Source organism: Octopus sinensis, linkage group LG8 (genome assembly GCF_006345805.1).
Source record: "Octopus sinensis linkage group LG8, ASM634580v1, whole genome shotgun sequence".
In the NCBI taxonomy this organism is placed as follows: domain Eukaryota; kingdom Metazoa; phylum Mollusca; class Cephalopoda; order Octopoda; family Octopodidae; genus Octopus; species Octopus sinensis.
In genome coordinates this window covers 41,190,295-41,215,350 of record NC_043004.1, presented here as the reverse complement: position 1 = coordinate 41,215,350, position 25,056 = coordinate 41,190,295, and the positions used below count along the sequence as shown (strand labels likewise).

Here is a 25,056-nt window from a genome sequence, read left to right as displayed (position 1 = left end):
GAATAAGCACAAAGCTTTAAAAAATATGTCCTGGGATTGATTCACTCAGCTAAAAGTACTTCAAATCAGTGCACCAGCATGGCCACAGTCTAATGACTGAAACAAGTAAAAGATAGGTGCAGGTATGAGTGTGTGGTTAAGAAGCTTGTATCCCAACCATCTGGTCTTGGGTTCAGTCCCACTGCACAGAAGCTTGGACAAGTCTCTTCTACAAAAGCCCAGGGCCAATCAAAGCCCTGAAAGTAGATTTGGTAGACAGAAGCTGAAAGAAACCTGTCATGTGTACACACACACACACACACACACACGCATGCACACACACACACACACACACACACCCACCTCAAGTAAAAAATGGAAATCCAACTAAGTGGGATTTTCATCACCAAAACAATTTACCCCACCCCACCCCAATACTAAAAAGTTCTTTTTTATTTTACTTGTCTCAGTCATTAGGCTGTGCCCATGCTGGGGCACTGCCTTGAGGAATTTTGATCGAACTTATCACCCCCAGCATTTTGTTTTATTTAAAAGCCTCGCATTTATTCTATTGGTCTCTTTTGCCAAACTGCTAAGTTATGGGGTTGTAAACACATCAACCCTGCTCGTCAAATGGTAGTAGAAGACAAACACAAAGACACACCAAATCCACTCAAGCTTTGATATGTGTATATGTAATATATATATGTGTATGTATATATATATATATATATATATATATATATATATATATATATATATATATATATATATATATACTCCAAGAAAGTTAGAGGTTGAGAATCCAACCCACTAAGGGATAATATCTATCCAATATACTGCTGGTAGAATACCCAATTATTAATACACAAGTGTTTTTTATTGCATTGCAATTACATTACCTAGTGTATTAAATGGGTGAAGGTAAAGAGATATTTTACCAATACAGTGGTGGGCACAGTTCTGCAAATCTAACAGCTAATTAGCGAAGCTAACTTTTTGTTTGGTGGATTTGACATTTCGCTAACTTAGGAAACCGTTAGCAGACTAATTACCTTTTGCTAAATTTAGTTCAACTAACTTTTAAATCCGCTAACAAAATTCATACATTTGTTCTTGTCTGTTGCGGGTGTGTCTCAAAGAGTCTGTCAGGCATGCTATTGGCTGATTACGTGTACATGTGTCAAGATGTGATTGGCTGACACAGCAGTAGCCAGCTGAGCTGCATTGTGTAATTCTACAGTTTTAAGTTGTGTTTACTTACGACGTTGTCACGTTACTGACAGTCTTACAGTGTCAGCAACAGCAGTGTCCATTATCAGTTTATCAAGTTATTGCTTATCGTCATGGAAGGTGAAGATGTCTTTGTTCAGCTTGAGAATGAAGAGAATGTTGAGGAGTCTGCAACAGCTGTGGGTGAGGCACTGGTCACTCAGGTTGTGAGCCAGGAGTCTCAGAACTCATGGCCTCACAAGGAGGACTGCTTTGTTCTCACATCAAGGGATAAGAGGAACGCCAAAATCCTGTACTTCTGGTGTGTCACGTACCAGCCCAAGGAGACCACCATCAGTGGACAAGTGGCGAGCCTTTACAACTTGAAGTCGCACGTCAAGAGGAAACACCCAACACATGCCATCCAGTTTGAGGAGAGGATCAAGGCCAGCTCTTCCTGTGGGAAATAGACAATCTTCTGGTAGCAGTGCCAGTAGCCAGTCATCGCAGCCATGTGCAAAGAAAGCAGGCCAGCTCAGCATTGGTGAGGCATTTTTACTCAAACTGCTGGCACTGGGATTTGTCAGTCCATGGTGGACAGAAGGATTGTAGACCTGTTTGTCAAGAACATGCTACGACTGCATGTAGTGGAGTCCTCCACTTTAGTTGGCCTGATCAAAACGCTGAACCCCAGCAAGACATCGATGTCCTGTTGCACTTTGGGCAAAATGATCTTGGCCAGCCATAAACAGCTGGAGGAGTATCTTAAAAGGTATTTATAAATTAAAATTATACCAAATTATTACATAATTATTATGGTGTACTTCACATTTTCTTAATTTAATTTAATCATTTTTTAAATAATCATTTTCTTAATTGATGTAATAAAATGTATAATAGCTATTAGAAATAAATGTCATAATATATAATATACAGTATATATATATATAAACATTACTTTATATAATTAGGGTTCAGCAAAAAAATTTGCTTTACCACCTACCGAACTTTTAGAAATAGCAGCCAAAGAATTTAGCTATTTCCTCTACTATAAGAAGAGTCTCCCAGACAATGTATACTCAAAAACAATTCATGTAGGCATTGACAGAAAAATAACGAAAGTTCACTCGAAATTAGATTACTTGTGAACGCGTTTCTGGATTAGTCAGATATAGAGATGCTAGAAATACATCCCTATTCTAACATTCCCGTCATCAGCACAAGATTTCATTAAATTTAAATTTGAGAGCACAAAAAATTGAACATGCCCATCTGATTTGAGTAACCTCAAAGTAATGTTTAAATTTACCGTAAATGGTCCTTTTACATACTGAAATTTGGTAAAATTATTAATTACTAATTAATTAATTAATTTTACCCTTATTATTGACTATATATATATATTCCACTCATGATTAAGTCTGCACAGCCAAAACAGCAGTCTTTAATGAATTAGTGAATAAAAGAACCTTAAGTTCTGAACTTATCAATCTCCAACCATCATTCCATCCCTCATCTTGGTTATTCATCACCCCCAATGTGTCATTTATCAAGGTAGGGTCACTATTTTCAAAAATTTGATAAAAAGGTTTTAAATTATAAGCAATATTTCCATGAATTTAGAACACCCTAGTAACAAACGTTAAACTATTTGGTCATCCCATAAATAATGCTGTTTTTCCAGTTGCATGAACTAAAAGTTGGAGGGAGAAGGGACAAACTACCTGCATCAACTTGCTATTTAAACAGGTAGTAATTTTACCATGTACTTAGTCTTAGTGCAAGTTTTGAAGAGTGTAGTTTTTTTCAAAGTTATAATGGAAGTGATAAAGGAGCATATTTAGCATATTTTGCTTTATGAGTTCCACAAAGTCAACAACACAACAGAAAGTGTGAGGAATATTAATGTAGTATACGGGGATCGGACAATAAGTGTAAGCCAGTGTCAACAGTGGTTCCAGAAATTCTGAGCCAGAAACTACAGCCTAGATGAGTCTCATCCTGGAAGATTTGTAGAGCTTGATGAGGATGTCCTGCAAACCCTGGTGGAACAAAGTCCCATCGTAACTATTGAGGAACTAGCAGAGAAACTTGGATTTGGTTATTCAACCATTCATCGACACCAGTGTGCCATTAGAAAAGTCAGCAAATTGAGTCAATGGGTTCCTCGCAGATGAATGTGTGCTCTTCTTTGCTGTCACATCTCATGGATGAACCTTGTTTGGACCAAATAGTGACTGGTGATGAGAAATGGGTTCTCTATAAAAATATCAATCACTGTAAACAGTGGATAGGAAAAGGAGAAACACCAGCATCCCAGTCTAAAGAAGGTTTTCACCTATATAAGGTGTTGTTATCTGTTTGGTGGGATATGAATGGTTTAGTCCACTTTGAACTTTTAAACCCAAACCAAGCGATAACAAAGATCTACTGTGAAAAATTACTATCTTTGGTTTCAAGACAAAAGGTGTTCTTCCATCAAGATAATGCTTGGCCACATACAGTTAGGATGACATTCAGAAGGCTGGAGCAGTTTGAATGAGAAACAATGCCCCGCCCACCATATTCACCGACATTACCTATCTGATTATCATTTATTCTGCAGTCTTCAAAATCATTTCATCATCATCATCATCATTTAGCGTCCGCTTTCCATGCTAGCATGGGTTGGACGGTTCAACTGGGGTCTGTGAAGCCAGAAGGCTGCACCAGGCCCAGTCTGATCTGGCAGTATTTCTACGGCTGGATGCCCTTCCTAACGCCAACCACTCCGTGAGTGTAGTGGGTGCTTTTTACATGCCACCCGCACAGGTGCCAGATGGGGCTGGCGAACGGCCATGGATGGATGGTGCTTTTTACATGCTGCCGACACGGGGGCCAGGCAAGGCTGGCAACGGCCACGATCGGATGGTGCTTTTTACATGCCACCGGCACGGAGGCCAGTTGGGGCGGTGCTGGGGGCCAGGCAAGGCTGGCAATGGCCACGATCGGATGGTGCTTTTTACGTGCCACCTGCACGGATGGAAAAAATATGAATTCTGTAGACGAGGTCAGAACAGCACTGGAGAATAATGTTTTGTCATAGACAAGTGAACATGGGAAGAGGGGCCTTGAAAGGCTACCAGATAGCTGGAAGAACATGGTAAAAAATAAAGGATAAAGGAGAGTCTATTTTAGGTTTAAAAAGAACTTTGTTTATCTTAATTTTGAAAAATTAAAGAAGTATAAAAAAGCTGAATTATTTATGGGATGACCCAATGCAATCTGTGTGATTTCTATAAACAAAATATGGTTATAAGATACTGCAATCAAATGTCCTGCCTCCTTCCTACCCACAAAAAATTTTACAGATCACATGCTCACAAAAACCATTGCAGTTTGCATGGAGATGCTGATGAGAGGCTAGTTTTTTTTAACTTTTAGTAGGCCTTGATCATACACTGTGTCAGTTTATATATAGTGATAGTGAATTATTTCCTTGTTGTTGATTATTTTATAATTTTCACATTGCCATTTTGTGAAATCAGTCACTGATTCCAATGGTATTTTCCATAACATTAACAGAGTGAATTACAGATTGCTCAAGGATGTCTCCTTGGTGGCAACCACTGCAGACTGTTGGTCAGCCCACAACAGGTCCTACCTCAGGATGACAGCACACTGGCTGGATCCCAAGACCTGCACGAGACAACACACCATATCGGCTCAGAGGACATCACACCTTTGATGTTTTTGCCCAGGCCATGGTGGACACCCATTACAAATTCCATCTGCAAGACATGATGGACAACAGCAAAAACTTTAAGGCATTTATGCAGTTTGGTACAAAAGTTGAACTCTTGCCAGACATTCCTGGGGCTGCTGCCGATCCGAACATGGAGGGCATTGAGGATATGGTCCTGGACGTGGATCCCGAGGCTGGGAATGTGGACAAAGTTGTAACGGTAGAAGTTTATGAGTTTGTATGGCTGGAGTCACTCCTTTGTAATCGATGCCTGATATGGTGCAACATCGGGGTCATCAATTTGTAACAGTAGATATTTATTTGTGTAATGGTAATAGGAACATATCAGTTTGTAAGGATTGGTTCTTCACTGATTGCCATTATGTAAAGATGAAAGAACAGTGATTGAAGTTGTAAAGAAAAGATGCCATGCAGTGGGACTGAACCTGGAACCATGTGGTTGCCACTAGTGATAGCTTCTCTCTACAAGATAGCATGAAACTAATTCACGACATATTTACTAGTAACATTATCTTAGCAAATACCAAAATATGATTCTTTTCCCTTTTTTTTTTTACTTGGCTCATAAAATTAGTAGGTAACTGGACACACAAATTCCATATAACTTAATAAATTATCTGCAGACAGAGTATAGTTAGTAATTTGATATCAGGAGCTTCATAAAATAATTTAAATATCTCTGAGTTTTAAAATGTTTTAAAAACACAACTGGCTGTTTGAGTTAGATTGGTCGTACACTTTCAGCAGAGTTTTGTATACACAGCTGAAAACATTTCAGCTAAATTACACAGTGGAACATGTTATAATTCTATTGAGTTATATTATAAGATGTTTTTAATATCAGTTTACTTGCTTTACCATATGTAGACAGTTTTATATAAGTCTTCTTCTTCTTTTATATTTTATATGTTTTTGATATTTTAAATATGTTTTAATAGTGATACTGCAGGCTGACATAGATGAACATATACACACAAACACCCTCACACACACATACAGACACACACACTCACACACACACACACACACACACACACACACACACACGCATGTAACTCCCACGAATACTCTGACACATAGACATGTTAACATTGACATCACACACACACTTGTGTACATGCAGACATATACACACATACACTTGTGTACATAGACATATATATGTGTGCGTACACACACACACACATACACACATTAAAGCATATAACAAACTATTCATTAAAATTAAGCTCTTAAAACAACAAGATGTTAATTCTGTTAGAATCTTGCTTAATGAAACTATTAATAAAAATCCCAGACAAGCATGTCTCAAGTGATCACGTAGAGCACAGCCCTCTTCTCCCCCCACACCCTCAGTAATTATGTGGGGGCTCCCTTGTTAGCTTGTAGCTCTCTAAGTACATACCACAGGTCAAGTAACCCACATAATGAGCCATTAGATATGATTTTACCTCATTAATATTCTCTTTTTCTCTTTTTTCTTTTACTTGTTTCAGTCATTTGACTGCGGCCATGCTGGAGCACTGCCTTTAATCGAGCAACTCGACCCCCAGGACTTATTCTTTTGTAAGCCCAGTACTTATTCTATCGGTCTCTTTTGCCGAACCGCTAAGTAACGGGGACATAAACACACCAGCATCGGTTGTCAAGCAATGCTAGGGGGACAAACACAGACACACAAACACACACACGCATATATATATATATACATATATACAACGGGCTTCTTTCAGTTTCCATCTACCAAATCCACTCGCAAGGTTTTGGTCGGCCCGAGGCTATAGTAGAAGACACTTGCCCAAGGTGCCACGCAGTGGGACTGAACCCGGAACCATGTGGTTGGTAAACAAGCTACTTACCACACAGCCACTCCTGCGCCTATCATAATTAAAGTTTTGTTTTTGTTGTGGGGGTTTTTTTTGCCTCCAAGCTGTTCTTAACCTTTAGTGTTCGCATTTCTCTGTCAAATGTAATGCTTATTTATTCACATTATTTTCAATAAATCATGCATTATCTTGTAGCTTCGAGATTTTGGTGATGTGATTGTTTATTTTTACATTGACATTATAGGGTGTGCGTAGGAGTCTGGATCTGGTCAGTTTGAATATAAAACAGTCAGACATAGCCAGTTTAAATGATAAAGAGCTAAAGAGTGGATTGGATTATTATACAACAAAACTTCATATACCGTAAATCCTCTAGTATAATCCGCATTTTTTCCCCAAAATTTAAAGGTCAATATCCCTAGTGCATACTATATACGAGGTTAAAAATGAAAATTATTTTCTAAGCAATGTCCGAGTCTCTATTTGCTGTCCGGCAATGTTTATTCAAACGCATTTTGTGATGTCGGGCGCGAAAATACCTTAAGCTAAGCCTGAAAGCAATGAAGTCATAAAAGAATAATCCATGACTTGCAGTAAGCAACATTTATTAAACGTTATTACCGTTATTTCTTTATTTTCTGCAAACAAAATGCACAAAAAAGCTACACGTTTGCATTATGTTATATATACAATAATAATAAAGGATGTTACCGTATACATTTTTACAAACTAAGGATGTTATATAGACCTCCTTGACTCAAGTTAAAAAAGGGGTGCATATTACACACAAGGTTTAGGTTTTTCAGAGGTACAGCCCCCTAAAAATCCCCTGCGTATTATACTCAAGGGCGGACTATACTCAAGGATTTACGGTATTGTTGTTGCTCTGATTTAGCAGAATTATGATGAAAGCTCTTCCAGTCATGACCAGTCCATGTTTTTGTTAGTGTATCTATGACTACATTATTTGGAGTGTCATCTTTTTTTCTTTTTTGGTGTGATTTGAGCGAGATTTGTTGGATCTTTTGGGTTTGAACGGCAGTTTTTTCTAGCAGTGTCATATGAAATTGTCACCCATAATTATGACCCTAGTATCGATCTATTGCATTTCAATCTGTTTTAGGGTTAGGGTTAGTTAGGGTTACGGTTAGGGTGGGGGGGAAGGGTATCTTTTTTTCTTCACAAATGTAAATAAACCCAATCTGTTTCTTAAACGAGGGACATATACATATGGCACAGAATGTTGTTTACTTCAATGGACGTCATTGATTGGTTGAAATTGCAGAAATTGTAGAAAAAAACAACAAATATCTTACAAACTATAGAATTTTCTCAATAAAGCCAAGAGAAAAAGATGTTTTATAAACACATTCTACCAGTATACGAAGTTTAAAATTTTTTAGTTACCTAGAAATTATGTTAAAAACTGCCGTTCAAACCGAAAAGATCCGATTTGACTGATATTTATAGCAGTTTGAGCCTCCTTATATCACTCTGTAGGTTTTAGTCTGATTGAGGTTGAGTTAGAGCTGTAATTAAAATCAGCAAGAGAGTATGTGGAGCTGAGCTGCAGGTTGCCACACACTAAAGATTGGCACTCAAAAAGGTGCCTATTTATAGGCCTTGTTAGGAGAACTTTCTAGAAACTCCTAGCATGACCTATCATGTAATGTCTCTGCTCATTTGACCAAACGGTTGTTGTGCTGTGATTTTAACTTGGGAATTTGTCAACTCAGGTTCCAGTCTTGTAACCCCCATATCATCCATTCAAATTACAAAGCCTTGTGAGTGGATTTAGTGGATGGAAACTAAAAGAAGCCCATCATATATGTATGTGCGAGTGGTATGTATGTGCGAGTGGTATGTATGTGTGTGTGTCTGGTGGCGAGCTGGCAGAATCATTAGCATGCCGGGCGAATTGCTTAGCGGTATTTTGTCTGCCGCTATGTTCTGAGTTCAAATTCCGCCGAGGTCAACTTTGCCTTTCATCCTTTCGGGGTCGATTAAATAAGTACCAGTTACGCACTGGGGTCGATGTAATCGGCTTAATCCCTTTGCCTATCCTTGTTTGTCCCCTCTGTGTTTAGCCCCTTGTGGGTAGTAAAGAAATAGGTATTTCGTCTGCCACTACGTTCTGAGTTCAAATTCCGCCGAGGTCGACTTTGCCTTTCATCCTTTCGGGGTCAATAAATTAAGTACCAGTTACGCACTGGGGTCGATGTAATCAACTTAATCCCTTTGCCTATCCTTGTTTGTCCCCTCTGTGTTTAGCCCCTTGTGGGTAATAAAGAAATAAGTGTCTGTATGTCTGCATGCTTTGACATTGTGCGACGACTGTAAATTAATGTCACTGTCACACAAGCATTGTCATTCCCTTCCAATATTCTACAAGAACACATCTGGTCAAGGAGAAATATTATCTTGTTTGGAAATGAGTAAGGGTTGACGACAGGAAAGGCATCCAGCCATAGACAACCTGATTCAATGAACTCTGTTTAACCCTTTCAAGCATGGACAAAAATTTTATTCTTTTATTCTTTTACTTGTTTCAGTCATTTGACTGCGGCCATGATGGAGCACCGCCTTTAATCAAGCAAATTGACCCCGGGACTTATTCTTTGTAAGCCTAGTACTTATTCTATCGGTCTCTTTTGCTGAACCGCTAAGTGACGGGGACGTAAACACACCAGCATCGGTTGTCAAGCGATGTTGGGTGGACAAACACAGACACAAACAACACATATATATACATACATATATATGATGGGCTTCTTTCAGTTTCCGCCTACCAAATCCACTCACAAGGCTTTGGTCGGCCCGAGGCTATAGTAGAAGACACTTGCCCAAGGTGCCATGCAGTGGGACTGAACCTGGAACCATGTGGTTGGTAAGCAAGCTACTTACCACACAGCCACTCCTGCACCTATGGTCATTAAATGATTAGGATTCCCATAAAGTCATCTCTTCTTCATACCTCACCAAATGTTTTTGATTCTCTGTAATTTTCTTGTTAATTAATGATTTCTAATCTTGACAATTAACCCTTTTGCATTCAGATTAATCTGCCAAATGAAATGGTTATGCATTCACATTGCTTTCAATTAATCATGCATTGTTTCATAGCTTTGGGATTTCGATGGTGTGATTGTTTATATTTAGAATTACATTGTAGGGTAGGTGTGAGAGGTGAAATCTGGCAAGTTTGAACATAAGATAGGTAGAATATTTAGGCCGGATATGGCCAGTTTACATGCTAAAGGGTTAAGTCATAAATTTTTAGTTTAGTGGGGCAATTCAATTACATTGATCCCAGTGCTCAACTGGTACTTATTTTATTGGCTCTGAAAGGATAAAAGGCAAAGTTGACTTCAACTCTATTTGAACTCAGAATGCAAAGAGCCAGAAGATATGCCCCTAAGCATTTTGTCCCATCTAGTAACAATTCTTAGCAGCTCACTGCCTTCGGGTTTCAAATTTTGGCACAGGCGTAGGAGTGGCTGTGTGGTAAGTAGCTTGCTTACGAGCCACATGGTTCCGGGTTCAGTCCCACTGCGTGGCACCTTGGGTAAGTGCCTTCTACTATAGCCTTGGGCTGACCAAAGCCTTGTGAGTGGATTTGGTAGACGGAAACTGAAAGAAGCCTGTCGTATATATGTATATATATGTATGTGCGTGTTTGTGTGTCTGTGTTTGTCCCCCCAACATCGCTTGACAACCGATGCTGGTGTGTTTACGTCCCCGTAACTTAGCGGTTCGACAAAAAAGAGACCGATAAAATAAGTACTAGGCTTACAAAGAATAAGTCCTGGGGTCGATCTGATTGACTAAAGGTGGTGCTCCAGCATGGCCACTGTCATATGACTGAAACGAGTAAAAGAGTAAAGAGAGTAAAAGAGTAAGGCCATCATTTTTTTTTTTCTGTTGGGGTGAGAATAGGGGGTGTAAGTTGATTATATTGACCCCAGTTCTTGGTTGGTACTTATTTTATTGATCCCATAAGGATGAATAGCAAAGTCAGTCTTAGAAGAACTTGAACTCAATACGTAAAGAGCTGGAAGAAATACTGCTAAGCATTTCGTCTGATGCCCTGAAGCTTGTGCCAGCCTACCATCTTTTCCTTGTAAATTGATATTGCATATCCATCACCCAACATCATGCGTGACTTCTCCCTCTGACTGCTCTAATTCCACCACATACATTATTACATTGATCATGTATGCCTTGTTTAGTTTTCTTTCACATGATCAATCAGACTTACAGCACACAGTGAAGTTCATGAGTTTGGATAAGTCTGTATATTGTAAGGAGAAGAATGTGGCATCTTGGGAAAGACATTTTGTCTGGGTGAGAAAAGTATTTTCTGCTGAAGAATTTTTTCTCCCTCCCACACAAGGGGCCATTTTCTTTCTTTCTTTCTCTTTCTTTCTTTCTTTCTTTCTTTCTTTCTCTTTCTTTCTCTCTCTTTCTTTCTCTCTCTCTTTCTCTTTCTTTCTTTTTCTCTCTCTTTCTTTCTTTCTTTCTTTCTTCCTTTCTTCTTATTATGATTTGTCCAAGTTCACTCTATACTTTTTGTCACCACAGGCCATCACCACCTTCTCAGACACACTTTTCAACCTTATAGAAACATAGGTAGTTGCCGAAATGACTATGTTTATTCCACAGATTCCATTGTGTTCATAGTAATGCCATCCTCCAATAAGTGCAGAACCATGCTATAACAGAGACTATTGTTTCTAGTATCAAGTACCATGCAGTTGTCTGAGCATACCTCCCACCACCACCACCACTACCACTGCTATTTCTTTTGCACTGCTCAGACTATTTTTAGATGCCAATAGATTCTACTGATGTCCACAGAAAGGTGAACAAGGGGACATTTGTCTTGACATAGTGTTTAGAGCTAATAAACTTAAAAGTCTTGATTCTGGCTTTTGCGTAGATGTATTCTTTTCTAGATTGAACATGATGTAGAGTTTGTGATGTAACTGTTTTTCTCGGGGAAATGTATCTTGTTCCATGTCTTTCACATCTTAGTCTCACTGGTTTCTATAGATCCAACACTTGGCACTGATTACGGTCACCGAAATTGCAGTACTTGTCTATTGTTGTCTGCAAGCTATTTTCCTTTTATCTAAATAGTCTCTAAATAAAGAACATTCTAGTATGTATCTTATCCAAGATAAAAAAAACTCTGCCCTTTTACTCACTTTAGCAACATTATAGACCCTCTTTTACTCTTTTACTCTTTTACTTGTTTCAGTCATTTGACTGCGGCCATGCTGGAGCACCGCCTTTAGTCAAGCAAATTGACCCCAGGACTTATTCTTTGTAAGCCTAGTACTTATTCTAGTGGTCTGTTTTGCTGAACCACTAAGTTACGAGGACGTAAACACACCAGCATCAGTTGTCAAGCAATGTTGAGGGGACAAACACAGACACACAAACATATACACACACATATATATATAAACATATATACGATGGGCTTCTTTCAGTTTCCGTCTACCAAATCCACTCACAAAGCTTTGGTCGGCCCGAGGCTATAGTAGAAGACACTTGCCCAAGGTGCCACACAGTGGGACTGAACCCAGAACCATGTGGTTTGTAAGCAAGCTACTTACCACATAGCCAGTCCTACGCTCCTGAGCAAATCAACACATAGGGCCCTTAGGCCTGTGAAGCCCCCAGTTAACTACCCAGTCTGCCCATGGCTTAAGATAGCACTGTCCTTAACAATTTAACAATGTTCAGATGATAGAGCCTATAAGGGAGTTTCTGTACAGCTGTTTTGTCAGTATAACAGGCTAAAATGTTCTTCAATAAGTACCCTATCATTCTGAAATTAAGGATCACCTGTTTGTAGCATCAAAATCTTAGGACACTATTACTGATCAAGATTAGGCCAGCCATCAAACTGAAGATGACCTTTTGGTACCCCAATCAAGTATTTGTTGAACATTGAAAGAACATTTCGTTTGATTAGCTATCTCCATATCATAAGGCTGATTAAGTGGAGATGATAAAGATGTCACAGCAACAACAACAATAACATCATGTGAATTGTATTGGATCAAATATCTCACTCTTCATGAAAAATATTGACAGTACTAAAGTGAAGTTTTTTTGATAAAGTTACCACTTCTAAATAAATTCTTCTAAAGTACAATATCTTGTTGATTTAACCATTTAGCATTCAGATTATTTCATCTAATGTAATGCTTGAATTCATCATGCATTATCTTGTAGCTTTGAGATTTTGATATGATTGCTTATTTTTGGAATGACAATGTAGGACAGGTGTAAGAGGCTAGATGTGGCCAGTTTGTATATAAAAATATAAAACAGGTAGAATATTTTGTCCAGATATGACCAGTGGTGTTCACTTTCATTTCGTTGACATGGTAACAGCAACAAACTTGGTTACTTCTAACAGATCATCATCATCATCATCATCATCATCATCATCATCGTTTAACATCTGCTTTCCATGCTAGCATGGGTTGGATGATATGTACTCAAAATAAAGTTCTACATTTATGTGTTGAAATTATTTTAACGATTAAAAGTAACTGATTGAAATGAAATTAATAAACCAACCAGACAAATATTGGGGGCAACTATCAGGTTAGCAAGACCATGGATCTGCACATGTTGAAGGGTTAATAAATCTGCACATGCTGAAGGGTTAATAAATGACAATACTAAACATTTTCTTTTTCCTCATTCTAATACTGAAAATAATTTGTTATCATCACTTATAATCATCAAAGATTGGTAAAGTCAATAGATCAGCCTGTGATTTTGTTCAAAAGTCACATCTCTTCAAAAGATACTTTGTCCCAGTTATCTAAACAAGGAAGGCAGGAAGCATTTTGTTTGGTCTAAACATCATCAATCATCATCATCATCATCATCATCGTTTAACGTCCGTTTTCCATGCTAGCATGGGTTGGACGATTTTGACTGAGGGCTGGCAACCAGATGGCTGCACCAGGCTCCAGTCTTGATCTGGCAGAATTTCTACAGCTGGATGCCCTTCCTAATGCCAACCACTCTGAAAGTGTAGTGGGTGCTTTTTACGTGCCACCGGCACGGGGGGGGGGCAGTCAGGTGGTACTGGCAATGACCTCACTAGGAAGCCTACAAACAAACATTTTGAGCTATTCAATCAATAAAATGTCCACAGACACAGGATATTGCTTAACAATTCATAATATTTAACAAACAGAATCACATAATATGTCTTCGTAATTATAAAATATGTACTTGTACAAGGAGTTCACAGAGATCATTGAAAATGGTAAGTTCATGTAAATAAAATTAATTGAGGTGGTGGTTGATCATTATTTTGCAAAGAAAATATCCAGTTGCTGTTACTTCAGGTGCTTGTTCCTTATATTTTACTAGCTGTAACATTTGACTAAGAGGTATCAACTTAATATTGGCTTCCTCTTGTTCAACATGCCACTCCATGAAAAGTTTCAAACTGTCAGCAGCTTTGCTAATGGGCACTGGGGAGGGGGGTATCAGTATATCATTCCATTTTATATCCTTAGCATACTGGAGGCACATGGCCTAGTGGTTAGAGCAGCGGACTCGCGGTCGAGGGATCGAGGGTTCAAATCTCAGACCGGGTGATGTGTGTTTATGAGTGAAACACCTAAGTTCCACATGGCTCTGGCATAAGGTAATGGCGAACTTCTGCTGACTCTTTCGCCACAACTTTCTCTCACTCTTTCTTCCTACATCTTGCAGCTCACCTGCGACGGACTGGAAACCAGCCCTTATGAGCCAGGCATGGCTCAAGAAGGAAAAAATATCCTTAGCATCTGTACTTTCCCAGACTTCCATCGACTTTCTTTTTAATGCAATCAAAGTGGCTGAGTATTTCCCAGTCACCAGTCAAGGCTGTCTTGATTCTGAACACTGTTGATTTTTCCCATATGAAATCTTTGTTTTTTCACCATGCTCCAGATGTTGTAAAATCTTACTTTTTCTGTTCAACTGGCAGTGGTGTTCACTTTCATTTCGTTGACATGGTAACAGCAACAAACTTGGTTACTTCTAACAGATCATCATCATTATCATCATCATCATTTAACATCCACTTTCCATGCTAGCATGGGTTGGACGATGTGTACTCGAAATAAAGTTCTACATTTATGTGTTGAAATTATTTTAACGATTAAAAGTAACTGATTGAAATGAAATTAATAAACCAACCAGACAAATATTGGAGGCAACTGTCAGGTTAGCAAGACCATGGATCTGCACATGTTGGTAGAACAGCATATCCTGTGGCTATAGGGACCCACATGTGAATGACAGTCCTGACTGCTGTGACTTCATTTGAAAGTGCTATTCAAAAGTCTTATCCTGATGTTTTTTGGGGGTTTTTTCCCCATCAGACCAATACATAGTACTTTTAATAACAGTAAACAAAAGATATCATCATTACACTGCTATAAATAATGTCTTCGACGTAATATTTTTGGCATGTTTTTTTGTTGTTTTTTTTTGTTTCAGTCATTTGACTGTGGCTATGCTGGAGCACCACCGTTAGTCAAAGAAATCAACCCCAGGACTTATTCTTTGTAAGCCTAGTACTTATTCTATTGGTCTCTTTTGCCAAACCACTAAGTTACAACATCGGTTTGTCAAGCAATGGTGGGGGTGGGGGACAAACTCAGACACACAAACACATATATATTTACACACACATATATACACGATGGGCTTCTTCCAGTTTCTGTCTACCAAATCCACTCTCAGGGCTTTCGTCAGTCCGAGGCTATAATAGAAGACATTTGCCCAAGGTGCCATGGAGTGGGACTGAACCCGGAACTTTGTGGTTGATAAGCAAGCTACTTACCACACAGCCACTCCTGCACCTATGTTCTTCAGTAATTTAAATTATTGGTTTCAAACTTTGTCACAAGGCCAGCAACTTCAAGGGAAAGGTTTAGCTGATTACATCAACCCCAGTGCTTAACTGGTATTTATTTTATCAACCACAAAATAATGAAAGGTAAAGGTAAAGTGAAGGTGCATGGCTCGGTAGTTAGAGCATTGAGCTTATGATCGTGAGGTTGTGAGTTCGAATCCCAGACCAGGCTGCATGTTGTGTTCTTGAGCAAGACACTTTATTTCTCGTTGCTTCAGTTCACTCAGCTGTAGAAATGAGTTGCGACGTCACAGGTGCCAAGCTGTATCGGTCTTTGCCTTTCCCTTGGATAACATCGGTGGCATGGAGAAGGGAGGCTGGTATGCTGAGCGACTGCTGGTCTTCCATAAACAACCTTGCCCAGACTTGTGCCTGGGAGGGTAACTTTCTAGGTGCAATCCCATGGTCAGTCATGACCAAAGGGCGTCTCAGCAAAGTCAACCTCAGTAGAATATGAAATCAGAATATAAAGAACCACAAGAAATGCCATTAAACATTATTTCTGATGCACCATCAATTTTACAAACTTGCTGCCCAAGTAATTTGAATTATTATGAAACAGAATATAAACTGGTTGTATTATTCTTGAGATTGAGCGACACAGTTTAATTAATGAAATATTCACAGTCCTTTAAGATCCCATCTTGATAGTCATTCAGTTTATTTTATGGTTACCATCTGACATACACTATTAGCATTTTTTTGGATGGTAATATACCATATTTTATCATATATAAGTTACATCCATAATTTAGTGTTAAATCTTGGTGCAAATTTTTTTTTCCTTTTATAGTTTTAGTCCATGTATAAGTTGTATCCCAGTTTATTTATTTTTTTTTTCAGTTAAAATCAAGAATAAAATATTTGGACTTATTATAGAAGTAGATGCTGTACATTGGCTAAGGCTATGCTTGCACTTACACATTCAACAGATTCAATTGCACTACTTAATAAGTCTGATGCCTTTTTTATCGGTCTCTTTTTGTAAAACTGCTAAGTTATTGGGACACAGACAAGCCTACACCAGTTGTCAAGCAGTGAGACACACACACACACACACACACACGCACGCGCACACATGCACGCACACACACACACACACACTATGGCCTTCCATACAGTTTTCATTTACAAAATTCTCTCGCATGACAGAGTTAGAATAAGACATTTGCCCAAGGTACTGTCTGGTGGGATTGAACCTGAAACCATGTGGTTATGAAGCGAACTTCTTAACCAAATGGCCATGCATACATAAATTCTTATCTGTAAGTTACCATACAGCTTTGTCTTCAAAATTCCATTCACAAGGCATCGGTCAATCTGAGACTACTGCAAAAGACAGCTGTTGAAGTTATGACATGTGTGTGAGTGAGTGTGTGCATGTGTATGTGTGCGCGCGTGTGTGTTTGTGTGAGCAGCTTAGTGGTTAGAGTAATCAGATCACAATTGTGAGGTCGTGAGTTCAATTCCTGGCTGCATGTTGTGTTCACTTTATTTCTTGTTCCTCCAGTCCACTCAACTGGTAAAAGTGAGCTGTACCTGTCATTCAAAGGTGCCCACCTTGTCACATTCTGCATCACAACTGCGTTAAAAGACTGTGTGTCTGTGGAGTGCTCAGCTACTTGCATGCTAATTTCTTGAGTAGGCTGTTTTATCTATCAGATCAACTGGAACCCTTGTCATTGTAAACAATGGCATGCCAGTATATATATATATATATATATTATATATATATATATATATATACATATATACAGTGAGAGATTATGGAACGCCTAGCTCTCTCTTGTATCCATGTTTAAGATTTCAACACAATAGGATGAACACTACTCAAGTTATAAGCGCACAGACAGACAGATGGAACGGATTTTATAAATTAAGATATGCATATATATATATATATATATATATACACACACACAGACACACACACACATATACATATACATATACACACACACACACACACATATATGTGTATAGGAAAGTTTACGAAAAAACAAAAGACGATGACAGGTGGTGTACAAAACAAACAGTTGTATTAGTATAACGCTCAGGAATAGAAAAAGTCTTTTACGTTTCGAGCCTACGCTCTTCTACAGAAAGAGACACAGAAAAAACAAGGAGATATATATATATATGTATATATATATATATAATATATAATATATATATATATATATACAGTGAGAGATTATGGAACGCCTAGCTCTCTCTTGTATCCATGTTTAAGATTTCAACACAATAGGATGAACACTACTCAAGTTATAAGCGCACAGACAGACAGATGGAACGGATTTTATAAATTAAGATATGCATATATATATATATATATATATATATATATATACACACACACAGACACACACACACACACATATACATATACATATACACACACACACACACACATATATGTGTATAGGAAAGTTTACGAAAAAAACAAAAGACGATGACAGGTGGTGTACAAAACAAACAGTTGTATTAGTATAACGCTCAGGAATAGAAAAAGTCTTTTACGTTTCGAGCCTACGCTCTTCTACAGAAAGAGACACAGAAAAAACAAGGAGATATATATATATATGTATATATATATATATAATATATAATATATATATATATATATACAGGGAGAGTTTACGAAAAAAACAAAAGACGATGACATGTGGTGTACAAAACAAACAGATGTATTAGTATAATGCTCAGGAATAGAAAAAGTCTTTTACGTTTCGAGCCTACGTTCTTCTACAGAAAGGGACACAGAAAAAACAAGGAGAGAAAAAAATGTGTGTAGTGGCTAACGATCTATCATGGCGACTAGTGCCGGACAGAAGGGTCACACATGAGAAGGAAAGTAGAGGAGATAACAAGGCAAAGATGACTCCCAACACGAAGGTGCGTGTGTGTATAAGAGAGTATGTATGTGCATGTGAAAGAGGGCTAGTGGTCTGGGCGGGTGCGTGTATGTATGTGTAGGTGTGAAAATGTGGGGATGGGTGTGTGGGTGGTGTGTTGTGATGTGATGTGTAATGTGTGGTGTGGTGTGATGTTGTTGGGAGGTGGGGGAGGCGAGAGTGGGGAAAGACCGGGTGGGGTATGTATGTATATAAAGAAAAAAAGTCAAGGTAGAAAATGCTAAAATAATTTTATCATAAAAAACATTCTAGTATTGGTTTCAGTCATTGAGACTTTTTCAACTGTAAGTATGGAAGACAATTAAATTTTGGAAAAATTAAATGAAAAGTTTTTTTAAAAGAATATTTGCATAGTATTCAAATACAAGGGGCATTTTCCTTGTTTCTACCTGTCTCTGTCTCTTCTGCTTACTCTTGTGGATTTGAGGTCATTGTGAATTTTTGGCAAAGAAGAAGAAGAAGAGAATGTGGGAGTGCCCTGAAAGTGACTTGTTGTGGATGGTAGTAGTGATTGAATTCTTGAGATATATCTTTTGAATGTATTGTTTTTAATATTTGCATGGGTGTTATTCTAAACAGCAGTAGTAGTAAAGTAAGGAAGAAGAAGAAGACGAAGAAGGGGATGGAGAAGAAGAGAAAGAATAATAAAAGAAAACAGAAGTGGTATGATAGTAGTAGGATGTTAAATAGTCAAGTGACCTAAAAGTGGTTCCTTGTGGATTATAGTAGTGATTGGGACTGTTTTAAATGAATTCTTGGGTATCTCTTTTAAATGTATCATTTTTAATATTTGCTTGTGTGTTATTCTAAGGTCATGGTGGATATGTCATTTGTTGTAGATATGTTCAAAAGGGGTCTGTATTTTGTGATAAAGAACGACTCTTTACTAATTCATTGGCTACAGGTTGTATCATCCCTGAATTGATAGAGGGGAAAGATTCTGAAGCTTGGATTTTTGTTATTGGCGCAAATGTCGATGTGTTAGTTGAATGCCACTTTTCTGTTTTTCAGAATTTTTATCTGGTATCTGTGTACAGCTATCCTTTGACATAGACTGTTTTTTATTTGCTCTATGTATTGCTCTTGACACCCAGAGCAGGTTAGTGCATATATCAGGTTTTCTGAAGCACATGTGAAGCTACTTTTCACTGTGAAACGTTGTCCCTGTTTGAAGGAAGACTCTGTTCCCTCAATTAAATTGACGCATATCCCACAATTGGGTCTGTCACATTTGTTTACTAATTGACATATGCTTTTAACATGCTCCACGAACTCTATGGAAACTTATGAAATTTTTAAGTATAGGGACAAGAGCAACCTGGTTAATAATAGATTAGACCTTGTGTATCATGCCTACATACTGTCACCTGTACATTTAAATATTTTTGAAATTTTACAGGAGTGGCTGTGTGGTAAGTAGCTTGCTTACCAACCACATGTTTCTGTGTTCACCCCCACTGCTTGGCACCTTGGGCAAGTGTCTTCTACTATAGCCTCGGGCATACCAAAGCCTTGTGAGTGGATTTGGTAGGCGGAAATTGACAGAAGCCTGTTGTATATCTGTATATATCTGTGTGTGTGTGTGTGTGTGTGTGTGTGTGTATGTTTGTGCTTCTGTGTTTGTCCCCGCAACATCACTTGACAACTAATGGTGGTGTGTTTGCGTCCCTGTAACTTAGCAGTTCGGCAAAAGAGACCAATAGAATAAGTACTAGGCTTACAAAGAATAAGTCCTGAGGTCGATTTGCTCAACTAAAGGCAGTGCTCCAGTATGACCACAGTCAAATGACTGAAACAAAAGAGTAAAAGAGATACATATATATATATGTGTGTGTGTGTATATATATATATATATATACACATACACACATATATATATAATATATAACATATATATATATACACACATATATATATATACATATATATATATACATATATATATATATACACACACATATATATATATATTATATATATATATATACACATATATATATATATACACAATATATATATATACATATATATATATATATATTACACTATATATATATATATGTATATTTATATACACATATATATATGCATATATATATGTATATATATACACATACATACATACATATATATATATGTATATATATACACATACATACATACATATATATGTATACATATATATATATATATTATATATATATATATATATATATATACATATATATATATATATGTGGAGGCACAATGGCCCAGTGGTTAGGGCAGCGGACTCGCGGTCGTAGGATTGCGGTTTTGATTCCCAGACCGGGCGTTGTGTGTGTTTATTGAGCGAAAACACCTTAAAGCTCCACGACGCTCCGGCAGGGGGTGGTGATCCCTCCTGTACTCCTTCACCACTCTTTCTCTCACTCTTTCTTCTGTTGGCCTGCTCGCTTAGCCAGCGGGGTGGCGTCATTCGAAGGCTAAAGCAATGCAAACGCATTGTGACCAGTGATGTGTAACAACATCTGATAGCCTGGTCGGTCACGGTGATCACGGTGATATATATATATATATATATGTCATCATCATCATCATCGTTTAACGTCCACTTTCCATGCTAGCCAAATTAGAGATATACTATATACTATAAAATTAGATTTAATCTTAAATCTAATTTTTCCCTGTAAGTTTGGATTTACTCCCTAATATTATTATATGTCTATATACATATATATGTATATATATATGTATATATATGTATATATATATATGTATATATATATGTGTACATATATATGTATGTCTATATACATATATATATGTATATGTACGTATATATGTATATGTACGTATATATGTATATGTATGTATATATGTATATGTATGTATTACAGGTTAAGGAGGGGATCGACACTTTTGAGAGAGCACGTATCCAGCACGAAGAACTTAAGCGAGCTGCGCGAAAGCGCACGGCTCGTATAGTGAATGAGGAAAGCTTGGTCTGCAATGTTTGCAGTCGTGTATGCTTGTCAAGAGCAGGGCTCATTAGCCACCAACGGAGCCGCAAATGCAAAATATAAGTTAGTCCTAGAGCGCACCATGTTCCTGAAGGTCGGCAATGGTCTTCCTCGGTCACGAGTGGACGGCCATCATATATGTATATGTATGTATATATGTATATTTTTTATTTATATTCCTGAGCGCCATACTAATACAATTGTTTGTTTGTATTCCACCTGCCTTCGTCTTTTGTTTATTTTCATAAAGCTTCCCGTTATATATGTATGTATATATGTATATGTATGTATATATGTATATGTATATATATATATATATGTATATATACATATATGTGTATATATACATATATACCGCTTAATAATCTGAATAGAGGCAATGCAAGCAGAAATTAGAGGAACATAATTAATAACCACTCACAGAATCAAATATATACATATATTCTTCTACATTTAGAATGTAGAATGTATTTTGGTGACTCATCTTTTTCCAACCATTGTGCTGAGCATTTACAGTTCTTTTATTGGATCCATTTCTCATCACATGTTAGAATTTGATTAAAAAATGATTCATTTTTGTGATGAGAAAGTAGCATAATGCAGACTTCCAAACGTTGCTGTTTCTGATTTTCATTGAGTTCATTGACTCAGTGAGGCCTAATGTTCGAAGGTTGTGCTTCACCACCTCATCCCAGGTCTTCTTGGGTCTACCTCTTCCACAGGTTCCCTCAACTGCTAGGGTGTGGCACTTTTTCACACAGCTATCTTCATCCATTCTCACCACATGTCCATACCAGCGCAGTTGTCTCTCTTACATACCACAACTGATGCTTCTTAGGTCAATTTTCTCTCAAGGTACTTACACTCTGTCGAGTATGCACACTGACATTACACATCCATTGGATCATACTGGCTCCATTCCTTGTGAGCTTACGCATCTCCTGAGCAGTCACGGCCCATGTTTCACTGCCGTGTAGCATGGCTGTTCATACACATGCGTCATACAGTCTACCTTCTACTCTGAGCAAGAGGCTCTTTGTCACCAGCAGAGGTAAGAGCTCTCTGAACTTTACCCAAGCTTTTCTTATTCTAGCAGTTACACTTTCAGCACACCCTCCCCTGCTACTGACTTGGTCACCGAGGTAATGGAAGCTATCAACTACTTCTAGTTTTTCTCCTTGGAATGTGGTGGAAGTTGTTCTCTACGCATTTTCAGTGTTTATTGCTCCTGAGTATCTGCCACATACAAAAACTATCTTCCCAGTTAGCCTTCCTTTGATATTGCTGCACTTTTTATGTGTCCATAGCTTACACTGGGTACATCTTATAGAGTTTCTACCTATGCCTTTTCTACAGATCGAGCAGGGCCATCTACCTGAAGAGATTTGTGGTTTGTCTGCCTTCCTACTTATTAGGACTTTGGTTTTAGCTAGGTTGACTCTAAGGCCCTTCGATTCTAATCCTTGTTTCCACACTTGAAACTTCTCCTCTACTTCTAATAGTGACTCAGCAATTAGAGCAAGATCCTCAGCATAGAGGAGCTCCCAGGGGCATTCCATCTTGAATTCCTCTGTTATTGCTTGGAGGACTATGATAAATAGGAAGAGGCTGAGGACTGAACCTTGGTGGACCCCTACCTCTACCTAGAATTCTTCACTGTACTTATTGCCAACCCTCACCTTACTGACAGCATTCCTGTATATGGCTTGCACAGCTCTTACTAACCATTCATCTATCCCTAGTTACCTCATTGACCACCAGATAAGGGATCGGGGGACCCTGTCAAAGGCTTTTTCCATGTCAATGAAAGCCAGGTACAGAGGTTAAATGATGATAAAATATATTCATTTTTTTCATAAAGTCAAATACATTGAGGATACTTTTGCAGTATCTGTGTTTGGACATTGTAAATTTTGTCTTTGTTTTAACAACCACTTCTTTCCTTTAAAGTACTGTTATCCTCTCACCATGCATAAACTAAAGTACCTTTGTTTGTTTTATTTCAGTACAAGTTGGGAATTCCAAGAACTAACCAGCAATAAACAGCCAATGATTAGTGACTGCGATGGTTGTTATTATCCATGGTATGGTGCTCGAGATGAAACGGTTGTTTTTCATTGCCCTTCATTAAAAACACAGGAAACTACACTAGTAATGAATGACAATTTCCATCCACATGTAACGTGGCGAAACCCAGCCAATGAAAACCAAATAGAACCAAATCTCACCAATATCATTCGCAACCAAAGTTTCTATGTTTGGTTGCTTGCATGGAACATGACCACAGGAAAATCTTACATCCTGATGAACATATACTGGACTATGAACTTAGAAATTGTTGTTGACCCACACAAGAAGCTTGGCGAACGTGCCAAGTTAGTCAGCCCTCAATTCCCAGAACAGCCTATTATCCTCAAAGAGAAAATACCAATACCTCGTTGTGCTCTTTCCCCACCGAATGCAAACAGTGCCCAGAGACTGGTGTGGAACCCAAAACGGGGTCGGCCTGTTGTGATTATCCCCCCTGTATGGAACAGTAAAAAATCGGCAGAGAGTCAGATACAAAAACATGACAGTAAATTATGATGAACTGCTGATTATATATTTACATACATACATAACTTACATTCATACATGCATGCATATATATGTATATATATATTTCTATATATATATATATATAATACACATATACATAAAAACATATGTATATATAGAGAGAGAGACATATACATACATTCATATATTTATATATATATATATATGTATATATATATATATATTTTACTATAAATATTTTAAGCATTCCAAAAGTTTAAACTCAAAAATATTTACTCATATAATTTTTTTTTAAACAATATTTTCACAGACACAGATACACATACACACATGCACACACACACATACACACATTATATATATATATATATACATATATATATATAAAATATTCTTATAAATTTTTTTTTTTTTTAATGAGTCATATCTGTATGTATGTGTATAGATATAAAAACATGTACACATACAACAGGCTCTGTTTAAGTTGAATGTGAATGTATATATAATATTAACACACGGTAACAGAATTTAAAAGCTGCAATTCTGTGAGGAAGTAACAAAGACATAATGAATAAAGCCACACAAGTGTTATCATCTAAACTATCCAGGTCATTAGATATCTTAATGTACAAGAAATGATAAAAAGCATTCGGGTACATTTTTGCAGGAATAAAATATATTTTTAAGATATATTTAATTGGTTTTATTACCGCCACCTATTAACTATTTATAATTCAGCTCACTCTGTCAAATATAATGCTTATTTAGTCAAAAATGTTTTGAATTAATTCATGCATTATTTTGTAACTTCAAGATTTCAGTGATGTGGTTCTATATTTAAGAGATGAGGAATCTCTCCTCCTCATCATCATCG

At 37.6% G+C, this 25,056-nt stretch overlaps 1 protein-coding gene across 2 annotated transcripts in view; it reads left to right on the top strand.

The window, feature by feature from the left end:
- The window catches only part of LOC115215101 (protein FAM78B-like), a 147,981-nt gene extending 123,620 nt beyond the window's left edge, over positions 1 to 24,361 (top strand). Inside the window, exon 3 of one of the 2 annotated variants that reach the window (XM_029784266.2) lies at positions 23,630 to 24,361. In XM_029784266.2, coding sequence (XP_029640126.1) covers positions 23,630 to 24,209 — 580 coding nt within the window. In that variant the 3' untranslated portion in view covers positions 24,210 to 24,361. The remainder of the gene's footprint in view (positions 1 to 23,629) is intronic. The other variant, XM_036505365.1, reaches the window with a different exon arrangement.
- The last annotated feature ends 695 nt before the right edge of the window (positions 24,362 to 25,056 follow it).